At 34.0% G+C, this 16905-nt stretch overlaps 3 protein-coding genes across 3 annotated transcripts; 1 reads left to right on the top strand and 2 right to left on the bottom strand.

The window, feature by feature from the left end:
• Window positions 1–6208: 6208 nt before the first annotated feature.
• Window positions 6209–7197, bottom strand: LOC105327445 (sperm-specific protein PHI-2B/PHI-3). Its single transcript, XM_011427934.4, has 2 exons — window positions 6621–7197; window positions 6209–6481 (listed from the first exon to the last, which is right to left on the bottom strand). The coding sequence occupies exons 1-2, from the start codon at window positions 7155–7157 to the stop codon at window positions 6434–6436; spliced, it is 585 nt and encodes a 194-aa protein (XP_011426236.2). The 5' UTR covers window positions 7158–7197; the 3' UTR covers window positions 6209–6433.
• Window positions 7198–8177: 980 nt separating this feature from the next.
• LOC117684281 (vesicle-associated membrane protein 3) lies at window positions 8178–9527 on the bottom strand. The gene is made up of 3 exons (XM_034455703.2): window positions 9377–9527; window positions 8868–9026; window positions 8178–8482 (listed from the first exon to the last, which is right to left on the bottom strand). The coding sequence occupies exons 1-3, from the start codon at window positions 9383–9385 to the stop codon at window positions 8330–8332; spliced, it is 321 nt and encodes a 106-aa protein (XP_034311594.2). The 5' UTR covers window positions 9386–9527; the 3' UTR covers window positions 8178–8329.
• A 486-nt stretch (window positions 9528–10013) lies between these two features.
• On the top strand, window positions 10014–15166 carry LOC105327447 (uncharacterized). The gene is made up of 4 exons (XM_011427936.4): window positions 10014–10131; window positions 11159–11198; window positions 13752–14043; window positions 14134–15166. Exons 1-4 carry the CDS (start codon window positions 10079–10081, stop codon window positions 15003–15005), a joined length of 1257 nt encoding a protein of 418 aa, XP_011426238.3. The 5' UTR covers window positions 10014–10078; the 3' UTR covers window positions 15006–15166.
• Window positions 15167–16905: the final 1739 nt, after the last annotated feature.

Below are 16905 nucleotides of genomic sequence, written 5' to 3'. Positions count from 1 at the left end.
GGTAGATGGCATAATATTGAAAAACATTTAAGAAAATGTACAATGTGTGATTCTAATAGTATTGGGGATGAATTTCATTATATTTTAGAATGTACATATTTTGTAAACGACAGAAAAATGTTTTTACCCAAGAGATATTATGAACACCCAAATATTATAAAATTTAACGAGCTCATGAATACTTTTAATGTAGAAAAACTAAAAAACTTGTCAATATTTATTAAGAAAATTTTCAAATTCTGTTCTTCCAGAAACCAACTTTAACAACCTATTGTATTGTGATTTTAACTTTTTTTTGGTCATTATTACTTCTACTGTACATGTGATCCTTGACTGTATTCGTGTACATTTGTATATACTGATTTTGAACCTCAAATACCAGTGAACTGGTCTTGAGCGAATAAAGAATTGAATTGAATTGAACATGCATTTGTGGTATTAACTCATAATGGCATATGTGTCTGTACTGCAAAAAAAATGTGTTCACATTGATTATGCATTTACATGCATTTATACAATGCCTATAAACCATGTGGTTTTTGAGTTAATGAACTATACTATACTATACTATACTATACACCGTATATGAAAAATCCTAGTCAACGATCTTTATTAAAATGCCTCCACACAAGTTCAAGCTTTCCTGGTCCAAAAGTTTTTCTCTATATGTTAAAACTTGCACCCCCCTCCCTCCTACCCCCCGGGGGTCATGATTTGAACAAATTGGAATCCACACTACCTGATGATGCTTCCACATTAATTTGACTCATGCTTCCACATTAATTTGACTTTTTCTGGCCAAATAATTTTTGAGAACATTTTTAAAGATTTTCTCCATATATTCCTACATGTATGTAAACATAGGTAATCACAGATTACAAAGCTCACCGAGACGAGACATCACCCTTATGAGACTTCACCTTTATGAGACCACCTTTATCATATTAAATGAAAATCATACTTTATGATCTTGGATATTCATGGATTCTGTTTTGACACAATATCGTATATCATTCTGTTAAAAAATTATATGATAATCATATGTTCATATGTTAATCAATACAATAATATAAAATTAAATATTGCATCCTATCATATTTACAACATTTATCATATAATACAATAAAATACCATAATAAACAATGATGAGATATGATATTGTAAAGTATGATATGACATTGTATTGTGTTATACGCTATTGTATTTGATCAAATAATACAATATTATACAAATATTGACTGGTTTTGAGGGCAACATTGATTATATTAGCCCCCGAGGGACAAAATATTGCCCGACGCGAAGCGGAGGGCAATATTTTCGTCCCAAGGGGGCTAATATAATCAATGTTGCCCGAAAACACAGTCAACATTTGTTTTGTTATAAGAAGAAACAATCCAAAATTTAAGAAAGTAATTGAAAACAGATCGCCGTAATTTTCTCAGCTCAACAAAGAATTCACGAATTCAATTTTGTGCAAAGTTCATTTTCAAAATATCCTCAGCATCAAACGGTCACTGGTGATATTCCGCCGACCGTAAGAATTAACATACAGACGTTCTACCTGATTTCATTTCACAGTAATTCGCAAATCATTATATCCGTTATGATAGCAAACCGTCGCATTGCGCGTCCGTTGTTTACTTGCCTTGACTGACTGTCTATTATGACGTCACCTTGTTTTGGAGTCGCGAAGAGTTATTTACGTCATCATTTTCGAATCAACAAATCAGAGGCGATTATTTGAAGTAGAGGGAATGTTCTCTAGATATTATTCCAAGCCGGTCAATATCAAAAATATATTGACCGGTCAATATTTTTCGGACGAGCTAATATAACAGTTATTGACTATTTGTCTCTATAGAGTTATATATTGAGAATATACTACTGAATATAACAACATAATATATAAAACATTATTATGCCTTCTGTCAGTTTGTTACTATATATTCAATACTCATCTATTTTCACATAGTATCAAAGGATTTATATAGCGTAAGCATACTATGCCGAAATAGAGCACGGCGAATATTTTCAACGAAAATCTTTCAAGCGCCGACAGCGGGATTCGAACTCAAGACGCTAAAATCATTGATTCTAGCATGAAGCCCAACACGTTACCGCTACGCTAAATTAGCCGTTAGTATGAACATCGGTATTTAGGTATATAAAACGTGGATATATACGACTGACATCAAGCAATTAAAATTATTCATTTTTCCAAAAAAAACTTCATTATTGACGGTAATTTTAAAGTTAAAGTTTCCTATAAACTTTTGAACAAATTGATTGAACATTTTTCAAAGAAATTCTACATGAGAATCACAAAAACGCTTTTTTCAATGACGCTTGATAAAGAATGTTCAAGAAAAAAAATTCACTGAGATTTCGTCTGCTAAACATTTCGAGTTTTCTCGGTAAGGCCAAACGTCTCTCTATTTCTTGAAAAGAACATAAACCTTTGTTGACTTTTTATTGTACAACAACTTGTTGATTAAATAAACAATCAAATCAATTGATTACACGTAATTTGAAAAACAACAACAAACGCTTGCTTTTCCGGTGATTATTTTAAGGGACTTGTCAACACCGAACGTCAGAGTAAAGCACGTCAGTATATTTAACAGTCGGCATAATAATAACAATAGTGTTGTGTTGTGCATGTACTATGCCTAAATAGTAGTCAGGGTTTGATACATAGTGCACTCGCCTCCGGCTTGTGAACCATGTATCAAACCCTGACTACTATTTAGGCATAGTACATGCACAACACAACACTATTATATAAATATAGTATTATATTACAGTATCATAATACATAATACATCATAACATTGAAACATATGATATTATATTGTATAATATAGTATGATACTGTATCATTTTTGATACATAATATGATATTGTTCCATATGATACAATATTATTTGATACAACATTGTATCATATCAAATGATACAATATTATTTGATAAAATAAAATATTATATAATACAATATTACATTATACATATTGTATCATATGATACAATAAAATATTTTACAATATCATACAATACAATTTCATGTGATCTGATAATATATCATATTAAAAACCAATATCATATTATACAATATCGTATGATACGATATTATATAATATAGCAGTATCATATAATACAATTTCATGTGATATAATTCTATAATACAGAAACTAATATCATATTATACAAAATTGTATAATACAATATAATAGAATATACAATATAGTATCATAGGATACAATATTATATTTTGCAATATCTTATGCAATAGTATCATGTGATTAAATAATAAATTAATAATACAATATAATATTATACAATAGTGTATCATAATATACAATACTATACATAACGATATCATGATACAATATCATAACATAAAATATCAAAAAAATTTATACAATATCATATCGTATCATATAACTTTTTATAATATTACATATGATATTATATTGTATCATATTAAACAATATTGTTTCATAGCATACAATACTATATCATAGGAATCATGTTATATCATTTATCAACAAACACATCTATCTATATAGCAGGTTTGAGTGAGGTAGGAGATTTCTTTAGCATCCTTGATAATGGAGATCAGGCTCTGCATCTGAAGCAACGGTGCCTCTGCGTTTCATTTATAATATAGTTAAATCAACTATGCAAGCTATTATCTATAAAACATGTGACCTGTTCCAAAAAAACTAAACCTCATCCAGCATCCGAAACATATGGCTCAGATTCAGCATTCAAGCCTGTCAGGTGCATCAGTATACATAAAACGCATCTCCATGCAAGTTTGGTGAAGTTCAGACCAGTAATAACTAAGATATCATCATCAGAGGGCAATAGCAATTAAAACCTTAACCTGCTCCAGCATCCGCAACCTATGGCTCAGATTCAACATCCATGCCTGTCAGGTGCATCTGTATCATAAGACACACCATCCATTCAAGTTTGGTGAAGTTAGGACCTGTAATAACTAAGATATATTTTTTAGCATCCTTGATAATGGAGATCAAGATCTGCATCTGAAGCTTCCTCTGTGATTCATTCATACTACTAAGCAAGTTTGAAAAAGTACTATTATCTATTAAACATGTGACCTGTTCCAAAAAAACTTTACCATATCCAGCATCTGAAACCTATGGCTCAGACTCAGCATTCAAACCTGTCAGGTGCATCAGTATCATAAGATGCAGCATCCATGGAAGTCTGGTGAAGTTAGGACAAGTAATAACTAAGATATAATCATCAAAGGGCACCTGTTTCAAAAACTTTAACCAGCTCTAAAAACCTTAACCTCCTTCAGCATCCGAAACGTATGGCTCAGATTCAGCATTCAAGCCTATCTGGTGCATCAGTATCATAAGACACACCATCCATGTAAGTCTGGTGAAGTTAGGACAAGTAGTAACTAAGATACAATCATCAGAGGGCACCTGCAACAAAAACTTTAACCAGCTCTAAAAACCTTAACCTCCTCCAGCATCCGAAACCTATAGCTCAGATTCAGCACCCAAGCCTGCCTGGTGCATCAGTATCATAAGACACACCATCCATGCAAGTTTGGTGAAGTACGGACCAGCAGTAACTTAGATATTGCTATCAAAGGGCACCTGCAACAAAAACTTTAACCAGCTCCAAAAACCTTAACCTCCTCCAGCATCCGAAACCTATAGCTCAGATTCAGCACTCAAGCCTGTCTGGTGCATCAGTATCATAAGACACACCATCCATGCAAGTGTGGTGAAGTATGGACCTGCAGTAACTTAGATATTGCTATCAAAGGGCACCTGCAACAAAAACTTTAACCTGGTCCAACAACCTTAACCCCCTCCAGCATCTGAAATTTAGGACTCAGATTCAGCATCCAAGTCTTTCAAGTCCATAAGTAGGTCCAGATGCATCATCCATGCAAGTTTGGTGAAGATAGGACAAGTAATAGCTTAGATACAGGACCTGCAACAAAAACTTTAACCAGGTCCGGACGCCGACGCCAAGGGTATAGCATAAGCTCCCCCTGACTTCGTCTCAGTGAGCTAAAAATTCATCCCCAATGTGGACCCACTCTACCCCCGAGACCATGATTTGAACAAACTTGAATCAAGGGCACCTGCTCCAAACACCTTAACCTCATCCAAAATCTGAAACCTAGGGCTCAGATTCAGCATCCAAGCATGTCAGGTTCATCAGTATCACAAGACGCACCATCCATGCAAGTTTGGTGAAGTTAGGACTAGCAATAACTAAGATATAATCATCAGAGGGCTCCTGCTTCAAAAACTTTAATCAGCTCCAAAAACCTTAACCACCCCCAACATCCAAAACCTATTGCTCAGATTTGGCATCTAAACATGTCAAGTGCATAAGTATCATAAGGTGCACCATCTATGCAAGTTTGGTGAAGTTAGAACCAGCAGAAATTACTTACCTATGTCCATATAAGGGCACCTGCTCCTAAAACTTAAACCTCCATCATCCAAAATCTATAGCTCAGATTCAGCATCCAATTCTTTCAAGTCAATACGTAGGTCCAGATGCACAATCCATGCAAGTTTGGTGAAGGTAGGACAATAACTTAGATACAGGGCCTGCTCCAAAAACTTTAACCAGGCAGCGGTTTTTTTTAAAATTGGGGGGGGGGGGCATACTCATCCAAAGAATTTTAATAAAAACTTCCCCAAATCCTATTCCCTCCTTTCAATTCAATTTTAGCATGCTCCAAAAAGGTGGGGACAACTCCATCTTAATTTACTTTTAAGCAAATAAAAAAATGTTTGCTGTGAGAAGTGGGAAAGGCCACCTGTCACTTCATCTAAAAGACTGACTCAAGGTCATCGTACCCATGAACCATTTTGAAATAAAGATCTTTAGAATAGCGCTATATAAACAGTTTCGTCTTCATTCTTATGTATGTAAAGTTTGAGCCTAACTGAAACATATCGGGGGGATGGGGAGTCACACTGCACAAGGATTTTAACAATGGCATCTGGTAAACGTAACAACTTTTTGGTCCAAGGGAAACAACTCATTTAGATTTTTAGTACTATGCATTTAAGTCAATCTTTAATACAGTAGGAAATATTCTCGTTGTTTGAAATGACTCAATGCAAGCTGGCAAGTGGACAGTGATATCAAAATCATCGACTTCTTATTTGTAGTCATATAGATACACAAGATATTCCATTTTGTATAAAAATTACAGGTTTATTTAAAAATATTCAAATACTAAGTTTATAATGCAGCCATTTGCAATCAGTAGATTAAAAACAAATAAAATAAAACCATATCGCAGTCAATCTTCCGCACTATTAATAAATTAGAGCACCTTCACCGTCCAGTTACACACATGCATGTTTATAGAACCACACGTTACGCGCACTCAGGTATGTACATTTATGTGATCGCTGTTCACTTCGATGTTTTGATTTTCTTTGCACTCTGAGGTCTTTTCGGCGTCTGAAAAAGAAATAAAACTGTTTTTAGTTCATATTTTCATCAAAATTAACTACCCTACCTTCCTTTAAAACATGAGTACATCAACTACTTTTAAAATATTGCATTGAAAGAAAAGTGCGTACAAAACATGTTTACGTACCTTTGGCTTTGCCACTTTGACTGGGGTCTTTTTCTTCGTCAATGTAGCTTTCTTTTTGGCTGGCGATTTCTTGACTTTCTCTTTGGCCGGTTTCTTGGCCTTGGGCGCGGGCGATTTCTTTGCGGCGGGAGATTTCTTTGCCGCGGGTTCCTTCTTTTTCTTTTCCTTTACCGGTTTCTCCATTGTCCCCTCCTTCTCCTCGGCCTTAGCTTTCTTTTTCTTCTCTGCTGCCTGCTTCGCTTTGTTGATCCTATACCGACTGGACATTAGGGGTCTGTCGTCCGACTGCTTGGACTTAACGATCACGTTTTTCTCGAGCGCCGAAGTCAGCGCCTGCTTCAATCGAAATTTAACTGTCGTGGGGTCCACGGTTTTGTATTTCTCTGTGATGTAGTTTCGTATGGAGGGTACGGATGCGCCCTTAGAGTCTGTGCTGGCAGTGATGGCTTCCACGGCCATATCCAGGAAGGAGGGGTGAAGTCTGGGTGCTTTCTTGACGGCGGGTTTTTTGGATGGAGATTTAGTTGGTGACGCCATTTTCTTCTTGTAACGCAGTTCGAATAATAAAAATATCGCGTGTTCTTGTTTATATATGACAAGCGCGGACGTCTGCGAAAACATTGGATTGAAATTACACCAGCGAATACAATATTCAATCCACCTTTAAGACGACCAACACAAAACCCCGTCTTTTTTACATTACTATACAGCAGATATACTAGTACTGCACATGGTTGATTCACTCATGCTTACATGTATAATTGACATCGTCCCATTGTTAAATATCTATTTATATACAAATGACTATGTGCTGTTTCCATCTCTCTTCTACCCACTGGACTATAATCACTGAACGTGCCCACTTTTATTACATAGTTAAAGTTTTAAAACACGACGGTAGTTACTACACACTAGGAGCCTAACGAGAATTTAGAGGGAGTTCGAATTGCTCTCTCTCTCTCTCTCTCTCTCTCTTAATTGTTTAAAACGAATACCTTCAATTTATATCAACCAAATTATCGCGTTATCTTTATTTGATCACTCAGTGAAACAAAACAAAGCAAGAAAATGATATAAGAATTTATTTTATTACATGCATAAATTAAAACAAGTAAGCTACACAGGTGCATGTACATTTAAATAGAGTAATATCTGTATTTCATTGATACGAACAAAGTTAATATACTTTTGGTGAGATTCAAATCATGACATAAACTGGAGGTATTTACATTAAAAAAAATACAACGCATCCTCTAAACATTAATGCCCAATATAGTATTAACAAAAATCGAAAAATGACAATGGAATTAAATCAGAATATGTACATTTGTAAATATAATCAGTTGCACCTCTGTAATCCTTTTGAGTTACAAAGTGTAGACATGATCATCTCATCTACATAAATGTACCGTTAAATGGTTAAAAATACAACAAAACACAAACATAAATTCTCTCTTACACATACACAGTATGCAATGACAATGAACTTTATTCTCACAACTGAATTTACAATGTAGTGAAAATACTTATATACATTATGTACAAATTACAATATGCTAGCTATAAACTATCATTAAGTAAAGAAATATATATTTAAGCTTTTAAATCCTCTGAGTATTTGAGCATTTGAGTATTTTCCTGTAACTTTTTTACAGAACTCTTCTTCTAAAGGAGATCAATAAACATGTACTTTAAAATTGGGCACGACCTTAATTACGATCGTTATACACCACCGAGATGATGACACCGGCCAATATGAGCACCACCACCAGCACCACCAGCCCAATACTCAGGGCCCACCTATTGTTCCGGACCACTTGCTTGTATTTCATTCTCCTTGTGATAACTTGAAATTCACCGGCCTGAAAATGAAACCATACAAAATGGTGAAGGCGTCTATGTCGCTCCTCATCGTGTCGTTTATCTGTGCTATTAATATGCAAAAGTTTCGGTAAAATGTTGATTAAAAATAACATCCGTTTTCCGTTAGTTTCTATTATGAAATGAGATATTTTAACCCAAAATATAAAGCTATCTCTCTTTGTTTGACCAAATCATTTATATTTAATGAAAATATTCATAAATTTTTCCATTGTTTTGAAAAAAATTTGATTAGACAATTATCAAAAATGACTTTTAGTTATAGGCGGCTAGACAATGCTATCGTTCGCAGTTCTTTGGTATATCTGAGAGAGAGAGAGAGAGAGAGAGAGAGAGAGAGAGAGAGAGAGAGAGAGAGAGAGATACCTTCTCCTTCAGCTGCTCTGCCAGTTTCTCCAGTTCCTCTACATTGCCGTGGCGATTCATCAACAACTGTACGTTACTGTCCAGTACATCCACCAGCTCGTGGATCTGTCGCTGGATCTGTTGAAGGTTATGGGCCCCAGTCTGTACCTCGTCAGTGTCCTGAAATGTTGTGTTAACTTATAGAATTATAATCAGTTTTAAATGCGTTTTGGACACAATGTGACAGTGCTTTTATTTGCAGCTCGCTTTTATTTCAATCGAGGACACTTGTAAACTTACAGCATTAACACAGCTACGCACAATTATAACAGGAACTACTCTTGTTTTTGTTTTTTGATCATTAAGATACAAACATATGAAGACTGTTTTAGCCCATGCAGCATTGACACTATTTGTAAAAGTTGCACAAATGAATCGTTATCCATTGGTTAGTTATATATACGTAACGACAACATGTTTTTCAGAGAAAAAAAATACAATAATGTGGTCAAAAATTGTAAAATACTTACCTCATCCATAACTAGTGCTTACTAAAGATCACGGGACAGCTGAATCGAAAATAGCGTGATTTCCCATAATATAAATACTGAAGCGAAACAAGAGTCTCTTGAAACGTAAAACAGTTGATGCACGTACCTCGCTTGTTTATTTTAAGAGCTTCAGTTTAGAATATTTAAGCTGCTTGGTGCGGTTTTTTTGGCTTTAACAGTAACAAATAATTATTGTTTTTTTTTTATACAAACCAATTATCTTAGAAAGTTATATACTTTCACCTTTTTACACCAGCGAAATTTGTCTCCCTTCAACAAAAGAAATCTGCTGCAATGCATATTAATAATTATTATACACTAGATGCAACTTGCCTCTATGATGTCAGAGTCTGGCATTAGTGAGTCATTTTACCCAAATGAAAATAAGATTCTCCAAAACGATTTGTAATTTGCATGTTAACATAATTATTTTGCATGTAGACATAATTATCTTGCATGTTTACAATTTTATTGCATGTTGACATAATTTATCTTGCATGTAGGGGGCATAGCATTATTCATTGAATAAAAATTGAACCCGGTCAGACCGCTCCATTTAAATAGAGTCGCGGTCCAATAGTTATCTAGTCTTGTTTCTAAAAGAATAAAATAATTTGGTTTCGCCCATGTTTAAATTCCTTTAAAATACGTAGGCGAGCATGCGTTGACATATTACAATGTATGTGTGTAAACACAAATATTAAGATGGCTACCTTACAGAAAGCAGATTCAGGGTAGGTACTTAAAAACTTAACTATAATTGGAAGTATGCTGATCTAGATTTCAGTAGGCTCTGTAAATACATTCAGATTGGGACAGATCTATGTTTTCTACCCGTGCATAGAGTACTTTTAAAACTAAGTATTAACGTAATTTTCTCACGAAGTGCACCATAGACTTTGCAGTGAGAAGTCAGTAGATTTTCGAAAGTCCGATGTATCTATCAGTAGATCACATTGAAGAGCAACTAAGGTGGAAAGTTCACAAGTTGCTTTTTATCATTAAAAAAAAATTAATTTGAGCTTTATTTCTGTAGGCTTTGCATCTACATCGCAATCTTAGCCCATTTAATAGTTTGCCGACACGTACATCAATTTCTCGTTATTTGCGCCATCTATCAAAATAGAAGAACACAAATGCTTACATTATGTATTGATGTAATGAAAAGGACAGTGTACGTTTGGTCCACAGTTTGTTTTGTTTTGTAACTTTATAGAGGGATTTATATCAAACATATCTTCAGGATTTCTCTCATCAGATGCAATCATATGCAGTGTATGACCAAACAAGCTCAGTAATTCGATGTTTATGTAAACATTAACCATTAATAGAAAATAAGATTAGATTAGCATTTGACATAATATTATTTGACATAATAGCATTGGACAGCGATAAAATACCACATGCAAGGCGTCTTAAAATAGAGAAAACATTTTATTTATTTATTACTTTACTTTATTTATTAAGACATGTTACAACAGAAATGAAAATGTGCACTTTTACAAATGTATCAGATATCACTGTAATGTACATGTATACATTTATCTTATTATCTTCATTTTCAATGTTTGCTTTGGGTTTTTTTCCTGTTAAAATGTCAATAACTAAGAAATATTGAGTATTGAATGTACAATATTTTAATAAATAATATTTTATTAAATAATAACTGAATAAAAGGAAAGAAAAACTTATATGAAGCATCAGAACGTCGCGGACAATGTTACGTACTAATTTTCCCGACGTTATTATTTTGGTCCATAGGTATGCTGAAGAGTTCGGGGACTTACTAGGAGACCTTAAGGTAAGTGATTTATTGGTGTCATCCATAACACTGCAAGGGCGTCGGCACAAATTCTGTTTGTTTTTAGATCTCCTTATAATCTTTCGTACTATATTTACACTATCCCTTTGACCTCAAAGACGTTACCAGATTTACACGGTCTCAAAGTTTTCATTCAGAACCGAGCGTATCAACCTTAAGTTGATAATTTAAATTTATGGTTTAAACAAGACAAATTACATTTTTTTTAAATCTACTGTACGATAGCCCATTACATTCGGACCTTAGTCTGATTAGTTCAACAATTATTCTATTCATCTTAAACAATTATATGGACAGCAGACACCATGCTTATGTTCTCTCCGTGCAAAACCTTAACTTTGTTTTGTTGTCCTATGACCAGGGGTGTGGAACATTAATTTCATATTTAGGTCGGGTCATTTAAATCCTTTTTGTGAGAATAACCTACATGTAACTTACCACATTATGATATGCACATAAATGAATCATTGCGTATTCAGTTACATACTAGGTTATACCATGTTTTTAAATTAATTTTTTGTTTGGATTAAACTACTGATTTTTTTTAAAAATATTTCTCAAGTGATTAATTCTCAAATAATGTAAACATTGTCTACCCGAGATACTTGGTTGCGAGGATATCAATCTACAACTAATTTATGTCATCTCACAATTTGAAACAACTTGCTTATCGATGTTATATGACTTGACCATTCTTAGTTAATATTTCAAGATAATTCATAGTTATCAACAATGAAATAAATACAATTCAAAATGGACAAAAGCACTGCAATATCTATAAATTTCTATAATTTTCTACACCTACACAAAGATGGCAAAAAATGAGTAAAAATGTCCACCATGCACATCTTGTAAGGATTAAGACTCACATAAGAAGAAATGCAACGACAGAAGAATGTCAAAGCAGTTGAAGTTAAAACCATGAAAGCACCTGAAGTTAACCATTACAAAAAGCAAAAATAGGATTTTTTGTTTTTATTTCTTCTAGCATTAATATCATATATGAAGCCCACCTTCCTCAAATATTTCAAACAACGAATCGATCAAACTATCGTTGCTTAATTATCACCAAAAGCAGAAAGGATCTCTCTGTTTTTATTTATCAAGAGTGGTCCTTTTCTAAAAATATTTTGTACTCATTAAAGGGACTTAGACACAATTTAAGATCAACATTTTATTTTTTAATGCATGTAAACCAATGGATAAAATGGTTTACATGTGCATTTTGAATGATTGACAAAAATTTGAATGTTAGACGTGAAGTTACGAGCGAGATACAGAAGTAAGAAATCATTGTCATGTTAATAAAACTCGAGTCTTATATTTGTTTACAAAAAACGTAAAGTAAGGAATTTACCATTTCTTTGACAAAATGACTCGTTGCAAACAAGATAAACTGATTCTGTGTGCATAAATGATATTATAAAAAAAAAAATAGACAGTACCATTTAATTGAAACTTATACCAATACAACACATATGCAAACAATAACAAGACATGATCTTTGTTTACGAAACAAAGAACTTCATACTCTTAATCCTTCTTGTTACTCGATATTTGATTTTCAAATTTAGAGGAATCATTAACAATACCGATATTATCCATTCTACACATAATGGAAAAACATAATGGAAAAACATAATGGAAAAACAAAATTTGAAGATTTTGAGCTGAAATCGTGTCCAAGTCCCTTTAAAGATTCGCTCTTTTTTTTCAAAAGATATTCAGAAACAGACTACTACTGTTTCTTGATTTCAATTTGCTTCTGCATAGAAAAAACCCTCAGTTGACTCATGGTGGCAAGCAATAGTCCATCGATAAAAAATACTGAAAAAAGCGGGACAAAATGGGATACAATACGAAGGAGAGAACACAATCAATTTCTTCTTTTTTTTGGGGGGGGGGGGGGGGGGGGGGTAAAAAAGATTTGTATAAAGGACTTTACAAATTACTTGTACATTAATGGAGATATTTGGTTAAGAGTGTTAAATACTGATAAAAGTATAATGCTTATATAAAATTTTTAATTGTGTTGTATTTGATATTATTGCACAGTTAGTTAGCAATTTGATTTACAGTTGTCCATTGTGTATAGGTTAGAGATGTGGACCACGAGTCTTTAGTTTAGTGTAGTGATCGTATGCGTTTATACAGCTAGACATTTTTAGTGTATCAGTTGAGAAATGTGATATCACGGAGGAAAAAGGTTACATGTAAAGGCACGAAAATATGTAATATGTGCATGGATAAACCCAAAAATCAGGTACCTAAAACGCCCACCTTGTAAATTCACGTGTACATGTGATACCAGAGTATCTGAAGTTTTTCCATTTCATGAAAAGTGTGTTAAGGTTACATAAAGATTTGTAAATATAACCTTATAAAGGAATGTACTTTGAATATAGAAAACAGACGTTGATAAAAAACCGAAACAAATTTATTTAATAATCAAAGAGTTAGTCACCCATGTTAAGCAAAATAATAAGGTATTTTGGGAAACAGCATTTAATTGTGTATTTTTAAACATTGTAGTCTATGCTTACCAATTTCCAAAACACATTCTTAACTGAGATAAAAGCCACAAACGACAAACTAGATGATCTCACAGAGCGGGTGTCTCGAATCGAGATGAAGCTGTATGGAGAGGATAACCAAACTCTGACACCAGGTGTCGACAGGACACTGCTGCGGGGCAGGGGTCCAGTCAACATGCTATCAGGGCGAACCAGACCAAAGATCAAACGCCTCCCTGCTGTGGATCTGAGCGACGATATTGATACAAGTAGCAGTGATGGGTCGTTCCGTATGAAACTGGATGTTAACGGTAAATCAGCGCTTCACGACTTTCTGATCTTTCATATCATTTTTTTCTCTATAAAAAATATATATACCACTTTCGAAATTGTCGTTGTAGATCTTCCAGATGCATGTGCCAGCCTTTACAAAGACGTTCTAATTCAAGAACATGAAACCATTTTGAAAGACATTGACCTGAGTGACACAGATATCTTGGACCGGCTGATATCTGAGGAGGCCATTACAGCTAGTGATGCTGAGGATATAAGGAGAGGAGGAGGGAGAAGGGAAAAGGCAAGAAGCCTTCTGCTGATGTTGGAACAGCGCGGACACGGTTCTTTTGTTAGCTTTATGGAAGCGTTGGAACCAGACTACAGGCACATCCACACAACACTGAAACGATCGCTCAGTATAATGTATAAAGAAAAGAAACATGGACGCTTGAAGTGCATCGTCTGTAAAATTATTGAAAACGTTCCACCTCGTGAGGTCATCGACAAATGTTACACCCAGAAGGTCATTCCTACCAAGGTCATGCGGGACATAAACCAATGTGGTGACCCCAAAAAGGGATGGGAACAACTTAGGCCCCACATCAAGAATGAAGAAGCCATCAATGTGTTGGCAGATTCACTACTACCAAAATTCAAAGGTTTGCGCGAGGAATTCGACAAATTTAGTGAATTGAAGAAATTTTCGTGTTTTTGCAAGAGGTTGTCAATTAAACGCAAGATTGAAGAATCCAAAAGGCAGGACCCGATTCCACAGTCCCCTATAGAACACAGCGAGGCTCAGGATCTCTCCGACTTGGATAAGGGTGTAATAGATAATGATATGGATATGGAAGTGACGTCGGAGGAGAACACAAACTCCGTTGTGCCAGCGATGGAGCCAGTGTGTAGATTCAAAGAAACAGGATTCAGAGACAAGTTTAATCGACAGGCAATCAGAAAAAAGGACATGAAGGAAAGAGCAATCCCAGAAACGTAAGAAATATATACCAGTCTTCAATGGACAAAACAAACATTGCAGGCATCATTTCTTGCAAACAGTAATGTGACAAGTGCTGATAATGACACGACATGATAGATTTTATGTTCAAAACACCTGTTTAAACTCATCGTGTTTTGCTAAATAAAAAAACCAAAAACACTGGCAATAACAGAGGAATTATGTAATCCTACATATTTGTAAATTAGGTGTACTGTTATATGAAATCTTTTTCTCTGCTGAAGCTGGAATAATTCAAGGTTCCTATAATTCCAGTATCATTCCAAGTTTCAGGTTTGTTTAACAATATTTCAAAGTCGTTTCTCCATTATCACGATGTAATTCAAAAACACCTTTCTAAAATTATTTATACATAAATTCAATCCATTTGGAATTGTTACATGTAATGTGAACTGAAATAAAACTGTTCAATATTTACATTTACGCTCATTGAAAATCTAGAAGGAAAGTCCCACGTGTCTAAGTTTCAAATGTATCAAGGAAAGTTTTCAATGAATGTAAATGTTTGGAATACCATAGATCTATAACATTATATGTCAATAGTTCAACAGATGGTTTTTTTTTGCATAAATTATCAAAATCTAAGCAATACCCACACCTCTGATGTACTAGTGTGTGTACAATTGGTCCGTAAAACAAAATCTCCAATCATGAAAAAGGTCAGAGGAGTTATCCGGAAAATAAGGTTACCCTATTTGCAATTAAAAAAATAATAATCAAGTTCAACAGCTGGTATTCTTTTTTGGGGCATCAAAAACCAAAATCCTAGTAATATGCCCAAAAAATGCAAGAAAAGTTCAACCGCTAGTATTTTTCGCCAAAATTAACAATAATAAAAATCCAAGTAATATGTACATCTCTAATATTTGTACAATTGATCTGCAAAGCAAAAAACGTCCTATCATGCAAACTGTAGGAAGAGTTTTGGGTACCCTTTTGGCAGCCTCCCGTCTGCCAATTTTACCAGTGAATTAAATTTGGATAACCATTTTGTCAAACATTTGAAGATGACAAAATTTCTGAATTGTTCAATCATTGCATTTTTTACTAGAAATAGCTTTTCGTTTGTTTTTTTTTTTTTTTTTTACAAAAATTGTTTTTTGTTGTATAGAAAAAACCCCAAACTAATAGTTACTAGTATCTGATTTAGAAGTCTTTTCGATTTTAGTCTTTGCTTTTGTACAAAAAATGATACATTAGATCGATTGTGTTTTCTTTTCTTCACAATACTTTTTAAAAACATTTCAGCTAATATTGGAGGTAATCTTTAATTAAAGACAGCAGCACAGCGCCATCCCCAAGCAACATTTGTGTCGATTTTTTTTAATATATTGAAAAACATTGTTTGACCGCTTTAAATTTTATTATAGAGAAAGGTTCTTTGGCTTATACTATAAAATATATTTTATACCACTAAGGCGATAATTTTTCAATATAACTTATGGAGCAGAAGGACAGCAGAGAGGGTAAGATCCCTTTTTAGCGTTATTTCTATTTTTAATGCATTTGGGTTTTTTAAGTTGATTTTTAAATCAACTCCTCCATTTGAACCTTAAATTGCACTATTTGATTAATGAATCCGCTACAAAAATCAGTTGTTTTTACATTACAAGTTATATATACAAAAAATACACATTTATATGTTGGAGTAAATCGTAAGACACACGCATCAGATAATCTTGTTCGCTATATACGTTCTTTATTTGCTTATGGAGCAACAGGCTAAAAAAATCGGGTAAAATCTTGTGAGACTTTCCCGAAGACTTCCCCTTCAGATAAACTTTAGCAACTGAAAAAGAATCAAGAATGTTCAGCCTTTGGTTAAAAGATTCTACACCCGTCAGGTAGTTTCACTTTTTTATTTATCTACACGAAGATA

This window comes from Magallana gigas, chromosome 7 (assembly GCF_963853765.1).
Source record: "Magallana gigas chromosome 7, xbMagGiga1.1, whole genome shotgun sequence".
NCBI lineage: Eukaryota > Metazoa > Mollusca > Bivalvia > Ostreida > Ostreidae > Magallana > Magallana gigas.
This window is presented reverse-complemented; position numbering and strand designations above follow the sequence as displayed.

What these genes read in the sequence shown, in the direction of transcription:
- LOC105327445 (XM_011427934.4), bottom strand. Translation starts at nt 7,157, where the DNA reads ATGGCGTCACCAACTAAATCTCCATCCAAAAAACCCGCCGTCAAGAAA. An exon ending in TCAAAGTGGCAAAGCCAAAG is followed by an intron (nt 6,482 to 6,620) that starts GTACGTAAACAT and finishes TTTCTTTTTCAG; the next exon opens with ACGCCGAAAAGACCTCAGAG.
- LOC117684281 (XM_034455703.2), bottom strand. An exon ending in CAGAGCAGCTGAAGGAGAAG is followed by an intron (nt 8,483 to 8,867) that starts GTATCTCTCTCT and finishes TTTCATTTTCAG; the next exon opens with GCCGGTGAATTTCAAGTTAT.
- LOC105327447 (XM_011427936.4), top strand. Translation starts at nt 10,079, where the DNA reads ATGTGTGTAAACACAAATATTAAGATGGCTACCTTACAGAAAGCAGAT. An exon ending in ACTTACTAGGAGACCTTAAG is followed by an intron (nt 11,199 to 13,751) that starts GTAAGTGATTTA and finishes TAAACATTGTAG; the next exon opens with TCTATGCTTACCAATTTCCA. An exon ending in TATGAAACTGGATGTTAACG is followed by an intron (nt 14,044 to 14,133) that starts GTAAATCAGCGC and finishes TTGTCGTTGTAG; the next exon opens with ATCTTCCAGATGCATGTGCC.